We start from the raw sequence: 27662 nt of genomic DNA, 5'->3' as shown, positions 1-27662 counted from the left end.
AATCTATTTCCTTTTACTGCTTTTCAGGTCCGTGCCACTGCTTATGAAACACCTTGGGATGTTCCAAGGTGCTGCATACATGGAAGCTATTAAAATAATTACTGTAGATCGAAATTCTAATTAACGTGCTGTGAGTGAAAGATAATTATCTTTTCTTGATTTCTAGCAAGCAGCTAGATTTAAATTGGGGGATTAGAATAAAGAATGATTTATTCTTTAGAACACAGCTCTGAAGCAGCAGTGATAGGAGGCCAACAGGGAATGAAATGTCTCAATTACCCCGGTGTCAGAGGGACTTTGAGGGTTCTCAACTTTCACCAGTGGGGTTTTTGGGGTTGATCGCCTGTCTGACTGTGGTCCACATTGGTATCATCTGGAATTATTTGATAGTTTACAGACAATGTTTCCTTACTGAGGGACATTATACGCAATGTGAGTCAATCATTTTGCACACACCAGACTGAAAAACGATGATGAAAAGATACAAAATAGTGGGTAAAGACTTAATCATGGCCTGGTTTGCAGAGAGGAGTGAGCAAGCAGCACATAGCTGAACCAGCAGGCCTGAGACTCAACTGAAATTGGGCCTTTAGCAATTTGCTGCATCCGCACACATGTCAGCCTCCAGTGGGAGGTGTTACACTGTGATCAGGAGCAAGCATCCTGGTTGATAATTCACCCCCAGTGTGTCCCAACTGCCTGATTGGTGGAGAGCGACCAACTCAGCACAGCTCAGAAAATCAACCTGGGGTCTCCTCATACCATCCCAGCCAACCAATGCAATGGATTTTCCCACTGGAACTGGCATCAATGGTCTTGTGAATGTTCCTGTAGATTCGACTAATTGGAAGTACTAACTGAAAAGATGAAGCTTCTAATTGTTGGGTTTTGTGACTCTGATATGTTGACGCCAGCCTTTACATGCCTGATGAACATGATGCATGTGCCAAGGTTAACAGCGAGTCTCCACACCTTCGCAGGTGGGTGGTCACCACTTTTCATCTCTCCCAGTGTAGTGACAATAAACAGTTAGACACACACTTCACTTGTCCTCTGATTCTCAAACCCAGAATAGGCAGAGAGCTTTGCGCTTCACCTATATTTGATAAAAGACTCCTGCAGGGGGCGTGCCATTCCTACCGGCAAGCCATTGTCATAACTTTGGGTCACACGTAGTGGTCACACTTGCCATTGACAATTTCTATGTCAACATTTCCCATTCATGTTTGCCATGTTGACTGTCACAATGTTTTTACAGGCACTGTCCATTAAGTGGCGCTGATGACCAAGTCTCTAAAGCCTTCTAACTACACTGCCACCTTATGTTTCAAAAAAAAGACTCACATCCATCAAAAGATTGGGCATAACATCATCATTTTACTGCTGTTATGCTCATTAATCTTAATGAGTGCAGAGCTGATGAAAGGACAGAGAAACCTTCATTACCCATGGTCAATATTGAGAGTTCCCAGATAATTCACAACCTCTCACTTGTAGAAATACATTGCTCCTCATTTCTCCAAGTTCTTGAGATGCCCAGTTGATGAGGCATTCAGAGAACCCGGGTGCATTTGTGAGCCCAAAATGTAATCGCCCAGTCCCAAATCAACCTGAAATAGCAGCTTTCTTAGAGCCAGTCCAATCTCTCCTCGATTCCTTGCATCACCAGGTCCTTGTGATGATGCTTAATTGCCCTGTTCAATGGCAACACCCAAGGATTGAAACAATCATTAATGTCAAGTGACTTGCAGGCTCCTCTTGTTGCTCGGGTGGAATCTAATGGTGATCAATATCATACATCGAGCTAAGAGCATTAAACCAGGCCACTGATTGGCTATTAAACTGCAATCTTGATAAATGTGCAGTGTCAAATGTTGCCATGATGCTCCAAATGCTAATCCTTTCACTCAAACTCTCTACCTGCCCTGAGGTAATGTGATTACTTCTTGGTTTTTGATTTGTTATTTGACTTTTAATACTCCCAGAGGACTGCTCCCATTAATAATTACTGCAGCAAAGCACGCACGCTCAGCCTGATACATTGCAAGCTCAAATCCAAACAAGGATGTAACAGTGTTCAAATGTGTCTGAAAAGTGTTTCCATTCTGTTTACACAGATTGTGATCACCATTGACTGCTTTCCATGTTCTACTGGCAGAGACACAATCACAATCAATGCATGGTATATCAGTAGGTTGTGCAGAGAGCAAAGAACGCATTTCAGTGTATTACAGTAAGAGTTGCAGTGGCAGTGAGAGCTACTGCCTATGGGTAAGGGCTGTGGCATATCCGTGAAGGCTGCGGCCTATCGGTGAGAGCTGCGAGATTATCTGTGAGGACTGCGGCCTATGGGTGAGGGCTGCGGCCTATCTGTAAGGGCTGCTGCCTACGGGTGAGAGCTGTGGCCTATGGGTGAGAGCTGCGGCCTATCCATGAGGGCTGCTGCCTATCTGTAAGGGCTGTGGCCTATCTGTGAGAGCAGCGGCCAATCTGTGAGAGCTGCGGCCTATCTGTAAGGGCTGTGGCCTATCTGTGAGAGCTGCGGCCTATCTGTGAGGGCTGCTGCCTACGGGTGAGAGATGCGGCCTATCCGTGAGGGCTGCGGCTTATGGGTGAGGGTTGTGGCCTATGGGTGAGGGCTGCGGCCTATCCGTGAGGGCTGCGGCCTATCCATGAGGGCTGCAGCCTATGGGTGAGAGCTGCGGCCTATCCGTGAGAGCGGTGGTATATCACAATGCTGCTCTAAGGGTTTTTGTATTTTTGAAAGCCAACCGGGCCCTCCAGGTCTTGGCCCTCCAGAGAACACCCGTCAGGTCATCACAGACAAGATGTAGCAGTCAGCAGGCTGCCTCCACCTCCGCTGTGGATGTCCGGGGAGCACCAAGACGTAGAGGCAGAGTTAGGAAAGTTAAGATGGTGTAGTTGCACAGCCTGGGCATGGGTGTTAATCACTTGTACATACTGTTCACTATTGTCAATAAACTCGAAACAATGTCTCCCTTTCTATGGTTCCTTGTTCTGATGAACAGTGTTCATGTTGCTCAGATGTGAAACTTCCTGCACAAGATAAAGGCAGATGTCTCAGTCCAGGCTCTCTTCCCTGTGTTTTGTGCAGTCTTCAGACCAAAGTGATGGTCCGGCCTCACACTCCCTGGACACATCACTGATTGCTGCACCTCGATGGTGCTTGTCATTGCTGCCAGAATGTTGTAGCCAGAGAGTAAAGTAATTCTCTCTGTGTGCCCTCAGCACCTTTAAGGTGGGGCTGGCCCCCATCTCTTCAGCATCTGTGACCAGTGATGCTGTGCTCCTGAAGGGGTCAGGTACTGAAGGTGGACAAAGGGTCAGATGCTTTTAAAGTTTCACGGCTGCGTCTCTATGATATGACCTTGCTCACGGAGAGCAGTGAGCTGCCCTCAGCCAGAAAGGAGTCAGACATTCTCAGAGGCTATGTGAAGATCTATGGAGTGTCCCCACTTCATATTGTCATCATCCTCCTGGGATCGAGTGATTATTAGGGCCTCCACTGCGTCTCCATGACAGGAGCATTATCACAGAGGGTGTTCACGCTGCCATAAGCCAGACTGGAGTCAAATGTTCATTGATGCAATGTGAGGATTAATGGTGTCTCCTCGCTGCATGTCATCATCATCCTCCACAAATCTAGCAGCTATGAGGGCCTCCCAAGCGCGCTTGCCTCGTCTGCCAGTGCAAGGGCTCATCCCCGTCAGCGTCGCCTTCGAGGACCTCCTCACCCTCATCACCATCGGCATCCTCCTCATCCGAGGAGACCTCCAGCTCCTCTAAATCCTCCTCAGCCAGCTCCTCTCCCTGATGCAGCACCAGGTTGTGAAGGGTGCAGCAGATGATGACGATGTGTGACACCCTCTGTGGACTGTATTGCAGGGTTCCACCAGACCCATTCAGGCACCGGAACCTCATCTTCAGCATCCCGATGGTTTGCTTCACCAAGTTGCGAGTTGCAGCATGAGCCTTGTTATACGTTCGCTCTGCTGCAGTCTGAGGCCGCCGAACGGGTGTCATCAGCCACATCCTCTGCGGGTAGCCCTTTTCCCCGAGGAACCATCCCTGCAGCTCCTGTGGACCCTGGAAGATGTCAGGGATCTGTAACCTACTGAGAATGTAGGAGTCGTGGACATTCCCTGGAAACCGTGCGCAGACCTGCAGGATGCGTTTGTGGTGGTCGCACACCAGCTGCACATTCAGCGAATGGAAGCCCTTGCGGTTGAAATAGTTGACTGTTGTGACTGAGATCTGAGCACCACGTGAATGCAGTCGATGGCAGCCGCACCTGTGGGAAACCCGCGATCTGCGCAAATCCAATTGCTCCTGCACCCTGGCTGTCCTGGTCCTGGGTGAAATGCAAGTTGTGTGCCCTTGCAAAAATGGCATCCATAACCTCACGGATGCATTTGTGGGTGGCGGATTGTGATATCCCACAGAGGTCACCTGTGGAGCCCTGAAAGGAGCCTCTGACATAGAAATTGAGCGCCACTGTCACTTTCACAGCCACTGGCACTGGGTGCCCTCCATGTCCCCGTGGCACCAAAACCTGCAGCAGCTGGCAGATGTGACTGACCAGTTCCCTAGACATGTGCTGTCTTTGGTTACACTGGTTCTTGGTCATCTGCAGGAATGAAAGGCGCTGTCTGTAGACCTCGGGTCTAGCTAAGCGCTGACCAGTGACAGCTCACTGTGGCTCTTTGGCGGTGTGTACGGGAGCCCCAGCCACCCCTCCTTCCTGAGGGTGCTGCTCCTCCCTCTGCGCAGCCAGGCACCTCCGTCACCCTCTTCTCTGTCATCTTCACTCTCAATAAGCCACGAAGCGTACAGCTAGTTCACCAGGCTCCAGGAATTTGATGTACTCCTCCGGCAGAATGAAAGAGAGACGCGTGGGTTAGCATGGGTGTACTAAGAATCTGACTTCATTAAGTCTGAAGGCCCTTTAACGCATGCCGGAGAGTGCTGGCCTCCACTTGGAAGACCAGAGTTTAGTGCGCTTCATGGCTGTCCAAAACCCCACCCATCTCCGCCCCGCTCCACCTGACCGATTGGCAGCAGCTTCGTCCATTGGACTGCACGCTGTGCTCTTAGCTCAGGCACAGGCATTCTCCTAACCCGCACTGCAAGGCTGCACTGTTAGCTTGAACCATGGGGGAGACTGGTTCAAACCTGAATGATGACATTGGAAGGGGCTGTGAGCGTCTCCACCAGTGACTGCTCCATGGCCAGCTTTAGCAAGGCGATTGTTCAATGTGCGCAGTCGCCCAACTGTTCTGCTGTCCACTAAAACACTCATTAGTTTGCAGCTTGTGCCCGAGGGGTGAAAAGCTCTGGAGCACTTGGTGGCACGTTGATGCCTCTGTGTTGCTTGAGTGGGCAGATAAGCTAGAAGCTCGACTCCAATCAAATCAATGTGGCTGCACCTGAGCTGTCTCAGCTGCAGAGGAATGGTCACTTTCTACAAGGTGTCCCTGATGTTTCTTCCCTCGCCCAACATCCCCACCCTGCACATGCTTGTGCGCTACCTTCAACTGCAGGGCAGCCCTTGCCCCACCACCCCCCCATCCCTAATGCGCCTCAACCTTGAAGTCCAGCAGGTGACCCGGGCGAGCGCTCCGCAACGTGACTGTGTACTCACCTCCGAGTTCCCCTCAACGTGCAGCTCACCAGGTGTACGCCTTTTAGATGCTGCTGTAAAACACGTCGGTGTGATTTGTGGGCAGCGATCCAACGGGGGAGGGATGATTCCAGTGGGCTGGGCTTATCATGGTGCAGATGTATTACAATGAGGTTCCCAATGTCTGATGGTGGGAAACGCGGCCCGCCATTGACGGGCGGAGTGGACGATCGCAGACTGGTTTCACAATGTCGTAAAACCAAGTTTTGGCCTTCTCGCCATATTGTCCTCTCACGCCACCGAGCACGCCCGACACCAGCGGGCCCATTGTATCAGTGATTACATTATCAATGTCCAGTAACAATCTTCTTGTTGACTGGCAATTACCTTGTTAAGACAGGTGATGGGCACTGGCTTGCCCACGAATGGGTACAGCTGTAACACTCTGGTGTGGAAGGGACTGGCAGAGTCTGTTGCTCCGCAGAGCTGTCTTAGCTGGAGGTAAAAGGCTAGCTTTGGACTCATTCTTCCAGAGTAAGCACTTACTGGAACTAACATAAAGAGCATTCTAGTCCAAGGAACATTTATTCTTTGAAAATATTGATCAGCTAGTATATTGCATTGTTTGGAAAAAGTAAATTTGGTTTGCAACAGTAAACAGGAAAGCTTTCACTGGCTTTCACAACTGTCAGCAAAAATATGGGCAGCATTCAAATCGACAGGTATTCTGGCACCAATGAAATACAGTCATTCGCATATATCATTAACGTACACATTGGTTCCCCTATTCTAAACATTCCCATATACCAGTGACAATATTATTATATACCAGCAATGCAGACCAGTTATTTCCAAAAGCTATTCTTGTCTACCATTAATATACGTCAAAATGTTATGTGGATTCATCCACGCACACCCATGTGAAACAGCCACATGTTTGAAAATCGAAGCCGACTGTGTATGAAACGGGGAAACAATTCTGCATTTACACATGGCTGATGGATACACGTTTCTAGCACATATAAACGGAGAGCTTTACAGAATCATAGAATTGTACAGCAAAGGAGGAGGCCACTCAGCCCTGCATGTTGGTGCTTTGTGATAAAGCTATCAGATTTGTCCCACTTTCTGACTCTTTCTATGGAGCCCTGCACTTTTTAATCCAATTGATCCAATTCTCTTTTGAATGTTGAATCCCTTTCCACTGTCCTTTCAGGTAGTGCACTTGAGGTCTGAACAACTCGCTGCATTAAAAAGAAATTCTCATCTCCACGGTGGCTCTTTGGACAGTTGCTTTAAATTGATGCCCTCTGCTTCCTAACTCTTCCACTGGTGAAAACAAGTCTTCCTTTTTGACTCCATCAGAAACACAGTCCATTTTGGACACCTTCATGGTCTCTACTCTACCCACAACCCCAGCTTCTCCAGTCTCCCCACAGCCTCAGCCCGGTTGCCATTCGAGTCAATCTCCTCCACACCTCTTCACAAGGCATTGACATTCCTCCTGAGGTGTGGTGCCTGAAAATGGACCATACCCCAGCTGAGGACTAACCAGGCATTTGGAACAATTTAGCATCGCTGCCTCTATTTATAAACTGAAGGTCCCCTCATGCCTTTTAAAACAGCTTTATCAACCCGTCCTGCCATCTTCATAGATCTATGCACATACAATCTCACACCTCTCTATTCCTGCACCCTCTTTAAAGTTGTACCATTTAGATTCGAATGCCTCTCCTCATTCTTCCTTCCAAAATGCATCAGTTCACACTTCTCTGTATTAATTCCATCTGCCCATGTCTGCCTATTTCACCAGTCTATGTCCTCCTGAACCCTGTTACCATCCTCCTCACAGGTATGCCGTCTGTGAACATTGAAATGAGGACCTGGATTCCCAAGTCCAGGTTATTAATACATATCAAGAAACGCGGTGGTCCGAATATTAACCGGGGAGGGGACACAGTCGAGAAACAGCTGTTCACTCTGACTCTCTGCTTGCTGTCCCCTTGTCAATTTCAAATCCAAGCAACCACTGATCCTGTAATCCTATTGGCTTCAATTTTGCTATCAGTCTGTTGGGTGAAACTTTATCAAACACCTTTTGAAATTCCATATGCACAAGAGTAACCACATTAGCATCAATAACCCTCTCCATTACTTCATCAACGTGATTAGCCTTTTTAAAAATCCACGATGGCTGTCATTTATAAACCCTGACTCTTCAAATGCCAGTTAATTTTGTCCTGGATTTTTGTCTCCAATATTCTCCTCATCACCCATGTTCAGCGGACTGCCCTGTAGTTAATTGCTTTACCATCTCCCTTTTTTATGAAGAGCAGAGTAACATTTGCAAACTTCCAGTTTGACGGTCCCACTCCCATATCGAAGGAGGGTTGGAAGATGGTGGTCACAGCCTCTGCAATTTCCACCCTCACTTCAGCCAGTAACCCAAGGTACATCCCATCCTGACTGGGTGACTTCTACATTGAGAGCTGTTAATCTTTTAACTACCTCCTCTTTATCTATTTTATCCTATCTCATTTCTCCTCTGTCTCTTTTCCTGTAATATTGGGGGGATCCTATTTTTATGAAAGCAGGTGAAAAGTACTCATTTAATTTCTCATTGTCTAGAAGATACAATTATTTTCATAATCCTATTTGGAGTGTATTGTAAAGTAGATTATTAGTGGTGTCTTGTGTTGATGTATGTGTGTGGGACTTAATTAAATTAGAGACAGCTAAGCTAGGTTTGAAACACCTCTTTTTGCAGCAATACATTGCCAGTTATGTAATGTTAAACAGATAACTTCACGCATTTTGTCTTTTAATCAGCCAAGAACTGCATGCACTGGACTTTTTCTGTCCAGTTTTTATGATTAAAAGCGAAAGGCCATTTCCAAGACCTGTCTGGTTCAAAACCAAATGAGAACTGGCCACAAGTTCACACATGACTAAGCAGCAGTTACTCCAGGGAGACGCTGAGCAGAAACTTGGCAGCTCTTTCACAAGTTGGGAAGGGAAATTAAAGCAGTTGTCATCCCTGCTAGCACCAGGTCCGTGGTACATGAAGCAGCGTACTAAAGCACCAGCTCAGTGGTATATGAAGCAGCGTACTAAAGCACCAGCTCAGTACACGAAGCAGCGTACTAAAGCACCAGGTCAGTGGTATATGAAGCAGCGTACTAAAGCACCAGCTCAGTACACGAAGCAGCGTACTAAAGCACCAGGTCAGTGGTTCATGAAGCAGTGTACTAAAGCAGCAGGTCAGTGGTACATGAAGCAACATACTAAAGCACCAGGTCAGTGGTATATGAAGCAGCATACTAAAGCACCAGCTCAGTACACGAAGCAGCGTACTAAAGCACCAGGTCAGTGGTTCATGAAGCAGCGTACTAAAGCAGCAGGTCAATGGTACACAAAGCAGCGTACTAAAGCACCAGCTCAGTGGTACACAAAGCAACGTACTAAAGCACCAGCTCAGTGGTACACAAAGCAGCGTACTAAAGCACCAGGTCAGTGGTACATGAAGCAGCGTACTAAAGCACCAGGTCAGTGGTACATGAAGCAGCATACTAAAGCACCAGCTCAGTGGTACACGATGCAGTTTACTAAAGCACCAGGTCAGTGGTACACGAAGCAGCGTACTAAAGCACCAGCTCAGTGGTACACAAAGCAGCGTACTAAAGCACCAGGTCAGGGGTACATGAAACAGCGTACTAAAGCACCAGGTCAGTGGTACACAAAGCAGCGTACTAAAGCACCAGCTCAGTGGTACACGAAGCAGCGTACTAAAGCACCAGCTCAGTGGTACACGATGTAGTGTACTAAAGCACCAGCTCAGTGGTACACAAAGCAGCGTACTAAAGCACCAGGTCAGTGGTACATGAAGCAGCGTACTAAAGCACCAGGTCAGTGGTACACAAAGCAGTGTACTAAAGCACCAGCTCAGTGGTACACAAAGCAGTGTACTAAAGCACCAGCTCAGTGGTACACGAAGCAGCGTACTAAAGCACCAACTCAGTGGTACACGATGTAGTGTACTAAAGCACCAGCTCAGTGGTACATGATGCAGCATACTAAAGAGGAGCCACACAAGCACCAGGTAATCACCATATCCAATAAAAGAGAATCAATGGCATTACCATCGCTGAATCTCCCACTATCAACACCGGGGCTTACCATTGACCAGGAACTGAACTGGACCAGCCATGGAAAGACTGTGGCTGCAAAAGTAGGTCAGAGGCTGGGAATTTTGCAGACCAGAATTCATCTCATAACTCTCCAAAGCCTGACTACCATTTACGAGGCATAAGTCAGAAGTGTGATGGAATATTCTTCACTTGCCAGGACGAGTGCAGCTCCTACAACACTGAAGAAGCTCGACATCATCCAGGACAAAGCAGCCCGCTTGATTAGCACCCCTTCCACCACCTGAAACATTCACTCCCTCCACCACCAACGCACAGTAGCAGCAGTGTGTACCATCTGCAGCAACTCACTAAGGCTCCTTAGGCAGCACCTTCCAAACCTGCAACCTCTATCACCCAGAAGGACAAGGGCAGCAGACACATGGTCACACCACCATCTGGAAGTTCCCCTCCAAGTCACACACCATCCTGACTTGGAAATATATCGCCGTTCCTTCACTGTCGCTGGGTCAAAATCCTGGAACTCCCTTCCTAACAGCACTGTGGGTGTACCTACGCCACATGGACTGCAGCAGTTCAAGAAGGCAGCTCACCACCACCTTCTCAAGGGCAATTAGGGATGGGCAATAAATGCTGGCCCAGCCAGCGAAGCCCACATCTCATGAACGAATATAAAAAAGTACATTAAGTTATGTTGCTGCTTCTCACGTCAGTCACACTGAGGGCGGTCTCATCCCAGGTTTGCACTCAGTGCAGTAACGGACAAGAGAAAAGACGTTTTGCCTGCCAGCTGCAATGGTGGGTTTTCACCCCCTATTGTTCCCCTTCCCACCTCATTAAATATGCAGCCATGGGAAACATCTATCTCACAGGCAGGCAACCTCCGATTTGCCCATTACGCCATTATCTCGCTGCTTCCTCACTCCGGGCACCATATCTAAGCTGCAGCCGCACACACACTTCTCAACGCTTGCAGCCCAGGACTGCTCCTGTGAAGACATGGCCCCAAAAGCCAAGAAGAGTGCAGCCCCCAGATTCAGTGACGCATCACTGGGATACTTCCTGGACACTGTGGAGGCCAGCTGCGATGTCCTCTATGCCCACTCCGGCCGCAGGAGGCCCATCAGTCTCACCACTCTGGCTTGGGAGGCGGTTGCAGAGATGGTCAGTGCCAATGCTGCACACAAGAGGTTGGCCATGCAGTGCGGAAAACAGGTCAGCCATGCCACCAGGGTAAGTCAACCATCTGATCACTCTAAACTCTCACACTCACAAGCCCATCACACATTCACTGGCATCTCATTCACTGCCAGCTCAAGGAACATCAACACTTACTGTCTCTCACACACCCTCACATCTCCATCTTGAGGCCACTTGTACAGATCAACAGATGTCCCCACACACACCCTGGGATACTCCCCTTCCCCACTGCAGCCCTCACCCTGCAGCTTCTTCCCTTGCCTGAGGCCACTTCTCCCTCTCCCCCAAGGAAGACTTTGTCCTGCAGCCACCCCTGCCCTACAGCTGGTCTGGTAGGGATAAACCTGCCCATGAGCCCCCCTAAAAGTGATGTGGTGCTGCCTGCGAAGCCTGGCGCTGATGCCCATGAGTGTTGCCCGAAGCAAGGTAGGCAAACAAACCTCAAAGTCCCGAGCGGAGTGAAGCTCGCCAGGTGCACGTCGCTTATGTACAGTTGTGAAATACGTTGGTGTGCACTCACACCTACATACACGAATAATCCAGCTGAGGGGGGATGATTCTGGTGAGCAGGGCTTATAATGAGATGCTGAAGTATTGAAATTAGGTTCCTTACGTGCAGAGGTGGGAAACGCGGCCCAGCATTGACAGGCGGAGCGGATGATCGCAAACTGGTTTCACAACGGTGTAAAACCAATTTTTGGCCTTCTGACCATTTTATCTGCTCACACCAGCTGCCAATGGGACTGGACAATTCTGCCCTGACATTCCTCATGTCCGAAATAAAGGGCAAAATGGACCAGAAATTGAACTTTCAAAGATGGCGCGAGTCTTCACTTTCTATTTCCATCTTAGAACTCTGAGACCACCCTTAGATTTCTGTCAGGCTTCTGTTATAACCATACACATGGGCTGCATTCCCATTTAATCTTTCCCTTGAAACTGCAGGGCTGCCTCTCTGTTACCATTGCAAGGCACTGTGTGGATACATGATGCAGACTGGGTGACTGCTTTTTCACTTGCTCATCCTGCTTTCTACTCTCAATTTTACCATTAGCACCTCCTTTAGCTAATATCACCACCATCAACACCCCTTTGTCCTTTTGTCTATGACATCTTTGGCAATCTTTCCTTTGCCTCCACCTATCACTGGCCCTCTATCCAGCTTCATCTGTTCCACCCCCCACTTAAACAGTATATATTTCACCACATTTCTACTTCCCTTCAGCTCTGAAAAAGAGTCATACGGACTCGAAACTTTAACTCTGTCTCTCGCTCTCCACAGATGCTGTCAGACCTGCTGAGTTTTTCCAGCAATTTTTGTTTTTGTCCCATCAAGCTTCTTCTGTTTCTAACCCTACGCCCACATGGAAGCACTTTCCTTCTTCTTGTTAATCACAGGTATACAGTGACAGCAAGATGATTACAATTTCATTTGATTATTTTGTCTGAAAGTGGTATCATCATTATGTAAAAAAAAAATGAGCAATCGCTTGACCCTCCCTTTTAGAACAATGAAAGCAGTATGCCGGGGTGACAGGAGTTAAGCAGGTGTGTCTGTGTGTGTGTTTGTGTGTGTGTTTGTGTGTGTGTGTGTGTGCGCGCATGGCAGAGAGCTTGGAGTAGCTGTGTACTCAGGAGTCTCAATGCACAGGGTCTGCACTGGCAGCATGTGATCCAGAGCATGTTGATCCAACATTATCATTTCTCAGTAAACAGAGGCTTGATTATCTCATGCACACACTGCATTCAGGGCTGCATCTCACTGATTCAGCTCCTTGCATCTTCCCTCAGAAACCCCACCCTCATCACTGCAGCTTCATCAAGCGCTATCAGGCTGCAACACACTTGGAGTTCCATTGCACACAGAAGACGAAGGTTCAAACCCATGGGTGCAGGCAAAATCTTTTTCTATCTATTTTAGCTATGGGGTCAACATTCTCTGAGAAGTACATTTTCTTTGGAAAAGGAAGAACAAAGTCGAGCGTGTCTGTTTGAAACCGAACAGAGTTCTGGGTTCAGCCACCAGGCAAGGCCATTTGACTGGGTTACATAAATGGGCTCAGAAGTGAATTCAATGTGTTGCTGGGGATAAAAAGGACCGAGGGATAGAGTGAGAAAGTGGTTTGGTTTTGATGATCCGTCAAGCAGGAATGGCTTTGTTGTTCTAAATGCCTTTGTTCCTTAAAATTCTTTTTGTTGAATGTGCAGTTGGTCAAAGTGGACTAACAGGAACAGGGTGCACGTGGTCAATATTGGGTTAGCAGGTTAGCATTCCAGCAGCTATCGAGAGTTTCTCCATCTGTAGGATTATATAGGGTATCTGGCACAGAAACAGGCCATTCGGCCCGACCAGGCCATGCTGGTGTTTATTCTCCACTCGAGCCTCCTCTCATCTTTCCTCATCTAAATCTACCATTGTAACCCTCTGTTCCTGTCTCCCTCATATGTTTATCTAGTTTCCCCTTAAATACATCGATATTACTATTCACTTCAACCACTCCCTGTGGTAGCGAGTTCCACATTCTCACCACTCTCTGGGTGAAGAAGTTTCTCCTGAATTCCCTACTGGATTTCTCAGTGACGATCTTATATTGATGACCTCTAGTTCTGCTCTTCCCCACAAGAGGAAACATTCTCTCTGTATCCACTTGATCAAAACCTTTCAGAATTTTAAAGACCTCAATTAGGTCACCCCCTCAGTCGCCTTTTTTCAAGAGAAAAGAGACCCAGCCTGTCAATCCTTTCCTGATATATATATATATCTCAGTAATGCTGAGCTGCCAGTTTAACAGCATGAGGAAATGCAAGTTTGGGCTCCCCCACCCTCCTCCACTCACCCCAACTGTTTATCTGCAAATACTTATTGGCAATCAAATTGAAGAAGAGCAGTAGCTTGTTGAACAGGGGCAGCTGTGATGAACAAAATGAGGTTTGGGAGTGGCTCATCCTTATACCTGCCAGCAGTATTATTGGCAGTCAGACTTGTCGCTCTCCCGGCCAAAGCATGGTGCTTGGCAAAGGCAGCACTCAATCGACAAGATATAATGGAGGTACAACCTGAACAAACTGCAAAATGAAACTGGAGAAGGCAAAAAGTTATTTTGCATCTGGTCCAAACTAGGGATTTATACTGCAGCTCAAGCCAGGCATCATTCGAGTCCTGTCTATTGCAGGGAAACAATCAGGAACACTATTTAAGAAGTGTCACTGAACACCACCTGCTATGAGATTGGTCATATCAGGTGCTGGGATATCCTGCACAAAAGGAACGCCACCTGTCAACCAATCGGCACTCTCTTCATATGTAGTATAAATTATTGTTTTCCCCTTATATGGGTAATCTTGCTAAGCGTCCTGATGAGTGCAAGACGAAAAGCTTCGACATGTCTCTTTTTTTCAGCAGCACTATTAAACGACGAATCGTCCAGGGACAGAGGGTGCTGGATTGGGCCCAGGCTGGTTTCCAGTTGGGAATGGAATAGGAAAAACCAAATTGACTAACTTCTTAACATCTTTCCTTCAGGCACCCAGCAATGAAAGGGTCAGGAGAGACACACTATGACAAATGAACCAATTCAGCCAAGAGTCACCTTTGCCACTGTGATCAGTATGTGAAAGCATGCAGCACCCACAGAAAAATAAACCTTTGGAGGCAATCGTAAATATAATGGGCTTCATCTGGTACTTCAATTTCAGAATAAAAGCTATTAGATTCTTGGCACTGAAGGCTGTTGTCTTGGCTCAATGTAGCTTCTGTCTGCTCTTCAAGACAGTGTCTCTTACTTAAAAATCAGTTAGAGATGAATCATAGCGACTTTAAGATACTTTGGGTTTTTGCCAGTTTTCTGTGGATTCTTTTCCTTCCTCCACTCTTGAAGACACAGGGCGGAATCGTCCGGTCCCATGAGATCATGGCGGACAGGAGGGACTATATGGCAGGAAGGCCAAAAATCGGTTTCACGCCATTGTGAAACCATTTTGCTGTGGATCGTCTGCTCTACATGTCAATGGCGGGGCTACGTTTCCCAGCGCCGCATGTCGGGAACCTCATTTTAATACTTTAGCATCTCATTATAAGCCCTGCTCACTGGAATCATTCCCCCCACGCTGGATCATCCAGGCGCGTTGGCGTGAGTGCACACCGATGTGTTTCACAACTGTACATAAGCGACGCGCACCTGGCGAGCTGCTTTTCATTCAGGGTTCGTCTGCTGACCTTGCTTCGGGGGGCACTTGTGGTCATTGGCGCCAGGCTTTGTGGGCTCCACTGCATCACTTTTAGGGGGGCTCACGGGTAGGTCTCTACTACCAGACCAGCCATAAGGCGGGGGTGGCTTTTCAACAGCCGCAGGGCTATGGCTTGTTTGGGGAAGGGGGGGTATCTCAGGGTGTGGGTGGGGGCACTTGTTGATATGTGCAAGTGGCCTCAAGATATTGAAGGCTGAGGAGGCAGTCTCCAGATGAGGTGAGGCTGGATGGAGATGTGAGGGTGTGTGAGAGAGAGTGAGAGGCGATGTCCCTTGAGCTGGCAGTGAGTGAGATGCCAGGGAATGTGTGATGGGCTTGTGAGGGTTGAGTTGAGAGTGATGAGATGGTTGCCTTACCCTGGCAGCAGAGATAAGATCATTCATCTGTTTTCTGCATTGGATGGCTAACATCATGTGCAACATTGGCACTGACTACCTCTGCCCCCGCCTCACATGCCAGAGTGGTGAGATTGATGAGCCTCCTGCAGCCAGAGTGGGCATAGAGGACATCACAGCTGGCCTCCATGGTGTCCAGAAGGCGTCCCAGTGATGTGTCACTGAATCGGGGGTGGTGGTGGGGGGGTGGGGGCTGAGGTCTTCTTGGCTTTTGAGGCCATGTCTTCACCGGAGCAGTCTTGGGCCACGAGCATTGAGAAGCGTGCCCGAGGCTGAAGCTTAAACATGGAGCCCAGAGTGAGAAAGCGGCAAGGTAACGTCGTGGTGGGCAAATGGGAGGCCGCCCGCCAGAGAGGTGGCGTGTTTTCTGTGGCTGCACAATCAATGAAGTGGGAAGGGGGCGATATGGCGCGAAAACCCGCATAAAACAACTTCTCTTATGCCCGCTACCGCACTTAGTGCAAATCTGAGACAATTCAGCTCATAAACTTCTCAGGGCTACTGCAGCCCTCAGGTACCTCACCCAGGTGACTGATATCCTGAACCTGCCTGTCCAGAGTAGAGAATGAGCACTGACAGGATCTTTGAGCATGGTTGGAGCGTCAGAATTGAGCCCAATCCTGTCCTTACTCTCCGGTGGTGTCGTTTAACAGCTCGGTGGACTTGCTGTTGCTCTCACTGCTCCTGCTGTTCATTGCAGCGCATCTCGTTCTGCTCCAGTTGAGATAGGCAAACCCAGCAGAGAATGGAAATTAAATGTTTGCATCGCTCTTGACACGGGGGAACGCTGGGCTCTGGCAGAGTTTGTGTGACTTTTGCAACGGTTCTTTTGCATGCTTGGCGATCCCGCGAGGAGGAGGACAGGGCAGAGTCTGGCTGCCTGAAGCAGTCCATCGCTTCACAGCACTAAACAATGATACTGCTACCTCACATGGTCAGGTCTCTCCAATACAGCTCCACAAGCACATCTCTGACGGACAAGTAAAGCTATTTTACATAGAAAGTCCAGAGAACGAGAGAAGCAGAGGTGTCTTTTGGGATTCTTTTCAATTTTATGGGAGGGCCCTGAGGTTTTGAGATAAGATCTGACTGTTTAAACTTGAAAGTTTTTTAGTCTTTGAGGCTGCAGTTGACCGGTCTGCAGTCAGATGGGATTTCCACCCATTTCCCAGTAATGTCCAAAACTTTTTGAAGTGCACTCCACACAGACACACTTTCAGGGGCTACCCTTTGTTTTCAGCAACAGCCTGAGTCATTAGTTAACAGACAGTATACCTCATGTTAGACTGAGAGTGGGCTCTTTCTAGCCAACAGCATGGTAGAATGTGCTAAGGATTCTAACAAGGAAGAACTGTAGGCGTATCAGGGTATTTACCTAAAAACTAGCTTATTTACAGTGTGTACAGAGTGGGTTACAGGGAACATCTCCCTGTCTGCAGCTGAGACTACCTAGAACATGACTGCCTGATGCCAGGGCTTCATCAAGCACCTCATAGATTAGTATATCCATTCTGGTTTTTTTTATTTATTCATGGGATGTGGGCATCGCTGGCAAGGCCAGCATTTATTGCCCATCCCTAATTGCCCTTGAGAAGGTGATTTCAGAGGGCATTTAAGTCTGGAGTCACATGTAGGCCAGATCCGGTTTCCTTCCCTAAAGGACAATGGTGAATCAGATGGGTTTTTACAACAATCGACAGTGGTTTTACAGTCATTATTAAACTTCTAATTCCAGATTTTTTATCGTAGGGTTTGAACCCAGGTACCCTGGGTCCCTGGATTACTCATCCAGTGACAATACCACTGTGCCACTGCCTCTCTTCTGGCATGATGTGAGAACAAAATAACTCTTTTGGAATATAAATGGCAATTGGCTCAAGGAACAACTGTCCAGAGCAATGATTCAGAAATGAAAGAGTGTGAAGAGGTTCATGATGCTGACCTCTTGTTAATCTTGCAGCTCAGCTCTTGCTATTATGAATCAGAGCCTGGGGGAATCGGGATGCTTCATAATCCGAGGGAGCAGGGAAGTTATGCACGTCAGTCACTGGATGAGCAAAATTAGCATTAAGATTTCTCAATCCACAAGGCTGGAACCCCGGGCAGCTCTTGTGAACTGATGCTAATGGGGCAGGAACGGCCTCCAAATGGAATCAGCTGCTTTACCATCATGAATTGGCCAGTGCCATTGTAAAAGGGACCGACTGTCAGGTTCAACATGTCCACCAGTTTTGGGCACTAGGCCTCTTTTCATACAGAAACTGGGCTCCTATGTCGTAAATAGTCCCTCGATGGAGGGTGTACTGTATAGGCTTGGGCCAGTCTATGGACAATGGAAGAGAAAAGGATCTGCCTGGGAAAGGCTTAAATTTACTTTCCTGGCAACAGCTCAGGACTATTTCCCAATTGGCCACCCAGAAGTCAAATTAACCCAGAAGGAAAATCCAGTACAACTTGGGAAATGACTGGTGCTGGTCTGAACAGGTCTTGTATACCTTAAAATGGAACTCCAGTTCATACCAGTACCACACATTTCCAACCTTTACTGTTTTTCCCCTTCTCAGAAGCCCCACTGTGTTTAATAATGTCATTTGTTTCAACATATCCCGTCCTTTTATTTATCGTCTGTTGTTTGACACAATCGCCTGTTGAGTAGATAATGGAAAGTATCTCCCCGTGATTGTGCCAACATATTGCTTGCACCCATTATTAACAAAAATAAAAGTGTGCAGTGTAGGACAATGAAATCAGGGCAAAACTAATGGAATCACCTTGATAAATCTGCAGCAGGGAGAAACATAGGGAAAGGATAGAGTCATAGAGTTTTACAGCACGGAAAGAGGCCCTTCAGCCCATCGTGTCCACGCCGGCCATCAAACACCTATCTACTCTAACCCCATTTTCCAGCACTTGGCCCGTAGCCTTGGTGAAGAATGACTGAAATTTCAAAATCATTGGGTCTACATTAAACCATCACAGGAACACAGGACTTAGGAGCAAGAGTAAGCCATGCAGCCCTTCGAGCCTGCTCTGCTATTCAGTAAGATCATGGCTGGTTGTGGTCTCAACTCCACTCTCCTGTCTGCCCCCCATAACCCTTGACTCCCTTGCCTGTTAAAAATCTGTCTAACTTAGCATTGAATAAATTCAATGACCCAGCCTCCACTGCTCTCTGGGACTAAGGACTCCATAGAGAAACCACCCTCAGAGAAAAAAATTCTCCTCATCTCTGTCTTAAAAGGGAGACCTCCTATCTTTAAACTGTGTCCCCTAGTTCTAGCCTCCTCCACAAGTGGAAACATCCTCCTGCTACCTGCCCTATCAAGTCTTATATGTTTCAATAAAATCATCTCTCGTTCTTCTAAACGCCACTGTCAAGGTCTGAAACACAAGAGGCCCAAGCCTCCTGCTTTGCCTTGAGCCACATGACTGGGTAAAAGGCATGAACACAATGCACTGACCTGGTTACACGTGTTGATCTCAGCCCCATTCTTCAAGTAGTCGAGTAGTTTGTCCAAGTTCCCAGATCGTGCAGCCCTGAGGAAACTTGTTGCGGAGTCTGCCTAAGTGGAAACACCAGAATAAAAACGTTATTCATAAATCTGCTAATCCTTGCTTATACTGTAGCTGCAGAATCTGCCACTCAATTGGTGCAAAGGTACACACAGAGTGGGATGTGTTGTACGTACACAGTTTTGTGTGGTTGGAACAGTTATATGGATGTGGACAAGCAGCTGCCCAAGGCTCATTGACCCCAACAATCCTCTCCCAGAGCTCCATAACCATGAACATTTCAACTGTCTGTTTGAAGGACACCAATATCCAACAGTGCACCGACGTTTAAAGAAGGAAAGGGTTGCATGAAGCCATGTTTGTGTTTTAAAAACCTGCTGGATGTGCTAGGGAAGGCAGATTGGGAGTTCCGCAGTTTTAAGACACTCGGAAACAAAGATTTGGAATAGGATAAAGAATGAATTGCAATAGGGTATCGACTTTGAATGTTGTACTCTATGTCAAGCTTGAGCTTCTAAAAACATCAAACGTTTTGTCCCATCTTAATGCCATCATCAGAACTTAAGATCCAGCTACCCACTGATATCTTACTAGTAGATAATCCTTACTCCACATTCAGGAGTCTTTCTAATGCTTCCTTGTATGTCCCAATGTCCTGTAGTGGTCACAAGCAACCCTTTACCCTCTCGTTCCTCCCCCTCCCACCACCAACAATCCTTGTTCTGTCACACTTACAATACTTTTTGATTTACCAAGTCTTCCCCGGCAAACTTGCCCTAAACAATGGGCCTTGGTTCCTTACCTGGGTTTCTCAGCTGAAAGGAAAGGTTATGTGTTTTTGCATTAAAGGCTGCAGGCCGGGATGCCAGCTGCCCAGCAGCCAATATCTCAAGTCGAGTTGGACAAGCAACTGTCGGTGAAGTTGAGCTGGAGCATGGTTAACGCGTGTAGTCGATGCCCCACTGTCAAACTCCATTCATAAAATGCCGGTGATCCAATTGTTCAGTGTACTTGAATGAATAACAGAAGCAGACTGTGTCAGCAGCACAGATCAATAGCACAAGACACCTGCTCTATGAAGCACATACAAGCTGAAGCAGAAGCACTGCAACCTGATTGTAAGATCATCACGTTGTGTCTCACAGTCAGTGACAACATCCTCTCTTTCCCCACAGCTCCTTGCTGGGTTAGTGAGAAGCTTCTTCGCACCACTCCCTGTTCACACATTCACAATGACAAGCAGCGAACCCTTGTCTCCTTTCAGATTCTGGGATGCAGGGCTGAATCTTGGGGTCATATCAGACGCATGACGTCAGAATCAGGAATCAAATCCGCCCATTCCCAGTTTTAACGTGGGTGGAATGAGGGGCTGGCAAGCAATCCAATCACAGGAAACATGTTGGCCATTGACATTTTACGTTGAGGCTGCACACCTTCATACGAGCAGGCGTCCTATTTTTAACCACAGGCGGCTGGGTTTCCCTGGCCCCAACAGACTCGGCAGCTGAAAGAAGGTGAAAGGAGCTGAATCCATGAGGCAAGAGCCTTTATAGCACGGCTCGTGGGCCAGGCTGGAGCATAAGTCCTTTCCCACAGCCCAATAAGCTGTCCAGTAAATCTGCATGAACTGTCCCTTCCCCACCAACTACCATCTGCTTCCCCCACCCCCAACTGACCATTATTGGATTCCACCCCCACAATCAGGAACCCACAGACCACCACTGAACCTTTCCCCTGCAGCCAGGAACTCCCACCACCCCCACCCCCACCTGACAAACTGGATGCCCTGTGATCAGGAACCATCCCATGGCAATCTCATGGCCTCCCGCAATCTCGCAACCTCCCAATGCACCCATACAACCTCATGGGCTTTCGACTTGCAAAGCAGTCTTCTAGCCTGATGGCCTCCAGCCTGCTCACCAGGCCGCCTGTGGTCAGGAATTCCAGAGCTCGAGGCCCAAGCACAGCCACCAATAGTGGAGCAATGTTTTAATTGGGAATGCACAAGAGGCCAGAGTTAGAGGGGCGCAGATATCTTGGAGGGTTGTGGGGTTGAAGGATATTGCAGAGGTAGGGAGGGGAGAGGCCATGGGGAGGGATTTGAAAACAAGGATGAGAGTTTTACAATTAAGACATCATCGGTCAGTGAGCACAGGGTCATACAGAACAGGGCTTTGTGCGAGTTGAGACACAGGTTGCAGAGTTTTGGATGACCTCGCGTTTATGGAGGGTAGAATGTGGGAGACCAGCCAGGGGTGCATTTGAATAGTCGAGTCTAGGAGTAACGAAGGCATGGGTGAGGGTTTTAGCAGCCGATGAGCTGAGGCAGGGGTAAAGCTGGGCAATGTTACAGAGTTGGAAATAGGCGGTCCTAATGATGGTGCAAATATGAGGTCAGGAGCTCATCTCAGAATTAAATGTTGATGGCATCCGTCTGTCTCAGGAGGCGATGAACTGTGTCCGGGGTAAATGTCACTTCTGTATTGAACGTTGTCTATTGTGGCTGTAGAGACAGATTTGGGAGTTCCGGCACAGTTAAACAGCGTGGCCCAAGATCGACTCATGCTTTTTTCCCCTCCAGCAGGTTCTCTTTTCTGTCATCTGGTCATTTCTTTTGTCTTCTGCCTTTTTCACATCCTTTCTGACTGCTCATCACCAGGCACTCCTGTCAGCAGCAAGGACCCCCATGCAAGATCCCGATCAACTTGAAGTCTCACTTGCAGACATCCTTGTATCACAGATGTGGGCGATCTTTTGGGTCTTGTGCTGAAGGTTGCCATGGTGCATGACTTTGACGATGTGGCCATCATCCATTCAGCTCACATGACCCAGCCAACCGAGTCACCGCTGACTCGTGGGCAAACATGCTGGGGATCCCTGCAAGCTGCTGTACTTCCATCTTCCACACTCTGTCCTGCCAGGAGATGCCCTACCAGGAGATGCCCAATGTTCATTTGGGGCAGTGGAGGTGGAAGCTGGTCAGGTGCTTTTCTTGACTCACATAAGTCGTCCATATCTCGCCAGTGTAAAAGAGGGTGTTGAGCTTTGTATTTTCCATTAGTTTGCTGGTCAACTTTGACTTGACAGCTGCAGCCTTGGCAATCCTCATACTTATTTCGGCATCAAGGGACAGGGTGCTGGTAATTGTTGATCCTAGGTACGTGAAGCTGTCAACGGCCTCCAGAGTGAGGCTGTCAATGTTCATGGATGGTGGAGTCTCTGCGCCCTGGTCTATAACGTTGGTCTTCCTGATGCTGATGGTCAGTCCAAACTTCTAGCAGGCCCAGGAGAACCGGTCTACAAGCTATTGCAAGTGAACTTCAGTATTGTGTGCCAGCGCTGCATCATCAGCAAAAAGCAACTCACAAACTCGGACATTAAGCACTTTGGCCTTGGGACAATCTTGACAAGTTGAACAGTTTGCCATTGGCTGTGGCATGGCAGGTAGACACCCTCATTTGAGTCGCCCAAAGTATACAATAGCAGCGCAGAGAAAAATATACCAAAGAGAGTTGGCAAAGAGACGTAACGCTGCTTTACTCCGCTTCTGATTTTCAAAGCTTAGACCATAAGACATAGGAGCAGAAATTAGGCCATTCAGCCCATCGAGTCTGCTCCACCGTTCAATCATGGCTGATAAGTTTCTCAACCCCATTCTGCCGCCTTCTCCCCGTAACCTTTGATCCCCTTACCAATCAAGAACCTATCTATCTCGGTCTTAAATACACTCAATGACCTGGCCTCCACAACTTTCTGTGGCAATGAATTCCATAGATTCGCCACTCTCTGGCTAAAGAAGTTTCTCCTCATCTCTGTTCTAAAAGGTCTTCCCTTTACTCTGAGGCTGTCACCTCGGGTCCTAGTCTCTCCTACTAATGGAAACATCTTCCCCACGTCCACTCTATCCAGGCCTTTCAGTATTCTGTAAGTTTCAATCAGATCCCCCCTCATCCTTCTAAATTCCATCGAGTATAGACCCAGAGTTCTCAAACGTTCCTCATATGTTAAGCCTTTCATTCCTGGGATCATTCTCGTGAACCTCCTCTGGACCCTCTCCAGGGCCAGAACATCCTTCCTGAGATACGGGGCCCAAAATTGCTCACAATATTCTAAATGTGGTCTGACCAGAGCCTTATAAAGCCTCAGCAGCACATCCCTGCTTTTATATTCTAGTCGTCTCGAAATAAATGCCAACATTGCATTTGTCTTCCTAACTACTGACTCAACCTGCAAGTTAACCTTAAGAGAATCCTGGACTAGGACTCCCAAGTCCCTTTGCACTCTAGATTTCTGAATTCTCTCCCCATTTAGAAAATAGTCCATGCCTCTATTCTTCCTACCAAAGTGCATGACCTCACACTTCCCCACGTTGTATTCCATCTGCCACTTCTTTGCCCATTCGCCTAACCTGTCCAAATCCTTCTGCAACCTCCCTGCCTGCTCAATACTACCTGTCCCTCCACCTATCTTTGTATCATCTGCAAACTTAGCCAGGATGCCCTCAGCTTCCGACAATGCAGTTAACTGACAAAAATTGTGCATGTTCTCATGGATAGAAGAAATGACATGTGGGAGTCCAGGCAAGCAGCCTATTTTTCACAACACTTTCAAAAGCCTGACTCTGCTGACAAGGTCAAAGGCCTTGGTGAGGTCTATGAAGACGATGTGGAGCGGTCTGCACTGTTTGAGGCACCTCTCCTGTAACTGCCGAAGTGAGAGTCATGGCCACTGTCGATCGGCCAGGTCTGGAACTGCACTGAGACTCAGGGCAGTTGTGTGATGGCAGGGTTGGCAATCTGGTCAGAGCAACACGAGCAAGGCCCTTCCCCACGATGCTTAACAAGGAGGTTCATCAGGAATTGTTACAGTCATTGCTACCCCCTTTGCTTTTGTACAAGGTGACTATGTTTGCATCAGCCATGTCTTGAGGCACAAATCTTTCCTTCCAGCAGAGACACAGAAGCTCGTGGAGATGCTGCAGGAATGCCGGTTTTCCACTTGTGATGATTTCAGGTGGAAATACCATAATTTCCTGAGGCTTTCTCACTCTATTATGGTGGGCTCGCTGTCCAGCTCCTCCATGACAGTAAAGCTTGGAATGGCACTTCTTCAGTGACAGGCTTCTCCGCTGGGTAGAGTTGGAGATAGTGCCCCATCCACCCTTCCATCTGCTTGCTCGGGTCGGTGATGATCACCTTTGCCTTCAAGCGGGCTGATTTGGTTGCTGCTGGGGCTCCTGCTTTCTTGATTCCTTCATACATGCCTCTAACGTCACCAGGCTCAGACGCAGACTGACTGCTGTTGCAGTTTCAACCAGTATTGATTGGTGCAGTGCCGAACAGTCCACTGAGACTTGATTCTGGGAGCTCTGAGAGCATCTAGGTCTCATTTGGAGGGGACTTGCTTGTAGTCCATGAGGCCTCTCCTCCTGGTTGCAGGGACTGGTTCCATTTCAATCTTAGCGACGCCCTGAATATAAGGTCAGAATCTCATCTCAGGATCAAATGTGACACCAAGGTTAATCCCAGACTGTTGCCAGGGAGAGGGATGGAGGTCGTAGCTCGAGAACAGAGTTTGGAGCAGGTATCAAAAACAATGGCTTCAACTGTCCCAATATTTAATTGGGGGAAATTATTGCTCATCCAGGACTGGATAGCAGATAAACAGTCTGGTTTCTGAGAGAAAGAGCTGCTATCTATCCCTGTGCCAGGAAGGAATCCCAACTACGTGAATATGTGGGCTGAGGGCTATTTCAATTCTCTCTGCCCTATATATAGACATCATATGCTGGAAGCTCTGCAGTGCCAGTACTGTCTGAGTCACACAACCCTCCAGTGGCTCTGGGGACTCTCCCATTGCATTCGCAGAAATCACTGAAAGGTTAACATTGACAAGCTTGGAGATAACCCAATCGCATACAACGCCAACAAGGAGTTAACAAAAATCAATACACTCTTTCAAAGAACCACTGCTTTATCAGTAATGTCTTTTGAGTCAAATGCTACCCTCTGGAGGGGCAAGGCATTCAACTACTTCACTGTTCAAAGATCAGGACTGGTGCTAAGGTACATCTCTCTCTCTAATCCCAAGCTGTACACTCCTGTTAGCTATATTAATGTCTGCTCAGACAATGACTTTATGCAGTGTAACATCCCATGATAATGTCTCTACACCTTCCACAGGTATTGACCAATCTCTGTGTACAGCCAGTGATTCACCAGCTGAACTGGTCCACGACCAACACCAAACCAGGGAAGATAGCCAGGCCTCAACTGTGAAATGCACCATAGCATGTCCCATTGAAAGAATGACCCTCTTCATAAAAAAAATGTGCTGCGTTCGCAACATTTACAACAAACCCCAAAAACGCTGCTCTAAATCATCCCAAGAAATAATTTGTTTTCAACATCAATACTGAGTCTCTACCCGACTGAACGCACTGCAACCACTGGCCTGATCAGCGCTGAGATCACAGGCACCAAGAATAAACCCTTCACTGCACCTGTATAAGGGAGTCATTTCCAAGCGTGTGTTATGGATCTCAGGTGAGCAGTTAGTGAACCGATAATTAACACGTGCTGATCCAGGACCAATGATTGCACCAGGATTTCTTCACGGTTCAATATCAACCACGTTGGGAACCCTGGCAGTAAATGGACACTGGTTTATTGTACAAATTATGCAAAAGAAAATGTTTCCTGGCATCTGCTCTAAAATGTCCTTTTAATAGTCTGAATTATTGTCACTAAATTCTACTCCTGCAATTTAATCTCAAGTATTAATTTATTTTTTCCCTTTCCTTAACAATTTTGTATATCTCGATCAGGTCACCTCAGGTGCCTTATATCCAAGCAAAACACCCCCAAATCTCTCCAAGACGTGGCCCATTCCCCCGCCCTCTGATACTACAAATGGGTTCCTGCTTCTTCTCTTCACCGTCTCCTGTGTGTGACCGTCTCTCTTGATTCTTGGTGACCAAAACTGGACTCATTGCTCTATACACTGTTTAGTCAGAGGAAGATGGAGTTTGAATAGCTTTTCTGACTGATATTCTATTGACAATGCTGTTCAATATCCTATTGGATGCTGTTGATTGCTGCTCTGTCATTGGTTGGTGATATTTAGCGTCGGCTCCACAGAATCTTCTAGCTTGCCTTCAACTTTGTCTTCAGTGATTTCAGCACCACTCATGGCGCACCTATGTCACTCACCTTTTCTTCCTGTATGCAATATTTTACATTGTTCTGCCATTGTTTTGTCTGTTTACATATTCTGTCCAACTCTTGCTGAAATTTGTAAGCTACCTCTTCTATTGCCATTGCCCTCCCTAGTTTGGTGCCATCTGTCAATTTGACCATTTGGATTTGGAGTTCGGAATCTGGCCATTTATGTAAATTGAAAACAGTAGTGATTCCAAGGCCAAGTCCTGGGTCCCCCATTCAGAAATCGCTTCACCTGCCCCGGCTCTGGTAAAATCTTCCTAATGCTTCTTATTTTCTTATTTTGTATTCTTCTGCCAGTTTCTCATCCATTCCCAGGATTTACCTTGAATCCTCGCAGCTTTCTGTGTAACTTAATAGTCTACCATTTGAAACTTGGTTGAAACCCATGTCACAAGGTTTCTGCAGTGTGGCTGCGCTGTCATTTCCTCAAAGAAAGGCTGTTCAGGCAGGATATTCCCATTCTGAATCTATATTGACTGTTGTTAACCAGTTTATCAATGCATGGATAATCTTCAGGATTATTCCTGATTATCAAACCCATCAGGTCATAGGGAATGGGAACGAGACTAATATGTTTCCAGTTTCAGGCTTGTGGTTCTTTTTGAACACAGAAGTTACATCAGCCAATTTTTAACTTTCAGGTACCTCTACTGATTCCCTCACAATAATTGTGAATGCCTCACTAACCTCTTCCTGTGTCTCTCGATCTCTCTGGAATAAGTATTGTCCAGGTCTTGAGGCTTCATTGGTTATAAGCCATTTAAGCTTTTCGAGGATTTTCAACTCATTTACTTTTGCTAATCTTATTTGGGGTGAGTAAGTTGCTGGTGCATTCCATTGTGAACACTTGGAAAATCAAATGTCCAAGTCAGCAAATGGAGCTGGCTGCACAACTCTCAGCGAAATAGGGGTTGTGGTATGTCTGAGAGATTCAGAAGATCTTAGAAGCAGAGAGTGAAATAAAAGATTCCATGGTCATTCTGTGAATCTCACATCCCGGAATGCAGCCTTCGATGCACTGACAGGTCTCAATTGTTCCTTCACAACTATAATCTGCTTAAGGTAGTCAGTGTATGTGTTAGAATTGGTGCCAAAGCACAAATGATGCATAAGGTAAAAGCAACATTGTGCTGTACCAGTTGCTGCTTTTCCAGTGATAATACGATCCCATTGTCACTAAATAGGAGCTTGTATTTACACAGGACATTTAACACAGAAGAAACATCCTGAAATGCTTCACAGGTGAAGATTGGAAGTGTAGGAAGATGAGTTTAGAGATGGGTTTTGAACAAAGGGA

General features: G+C 47.3%; 1 protein-coding gene across 1 annotated transcript in view; it reads right to left on the bottom strand.

Moving 5' to 3' along the window:
• The window catches only part of LOC144694910 (ankyrin-1-like), a 198923-nt gene that overhangs the window by 130706 nt on the left and 40555 nt on the right, over positions 1 to 27662 (bottom strand). The window contains exon 2 of the mRNA XM_078565662.1: positions 19091 to 19192. Coding sequence (XP_078421788.1) covers positions 19091 to 19192 — 102 coding nt within the window. The remainder of the gene's footprint in view (positions 1 to 19090; positions 19193 to 27662) is intronic.

Source organism: Cetorhinus maximus, chromosome 20 (genome assembly GCF_964194155.1).
Source record: "Cetorhinus maximus chromosome 20, sCetMax3.hap1.1, whole genome shotgun sequence".
Lineage (NCBI taxonomy): Eukaryota > Metazoa > Chordata > Chondrichthyes > Lamniformes > Cetorhinidae > Cetorhinus > Cetorhinus maximus.
This window is presented reverse-complemented; position numbering and strand designations above follow the sequence as displayed.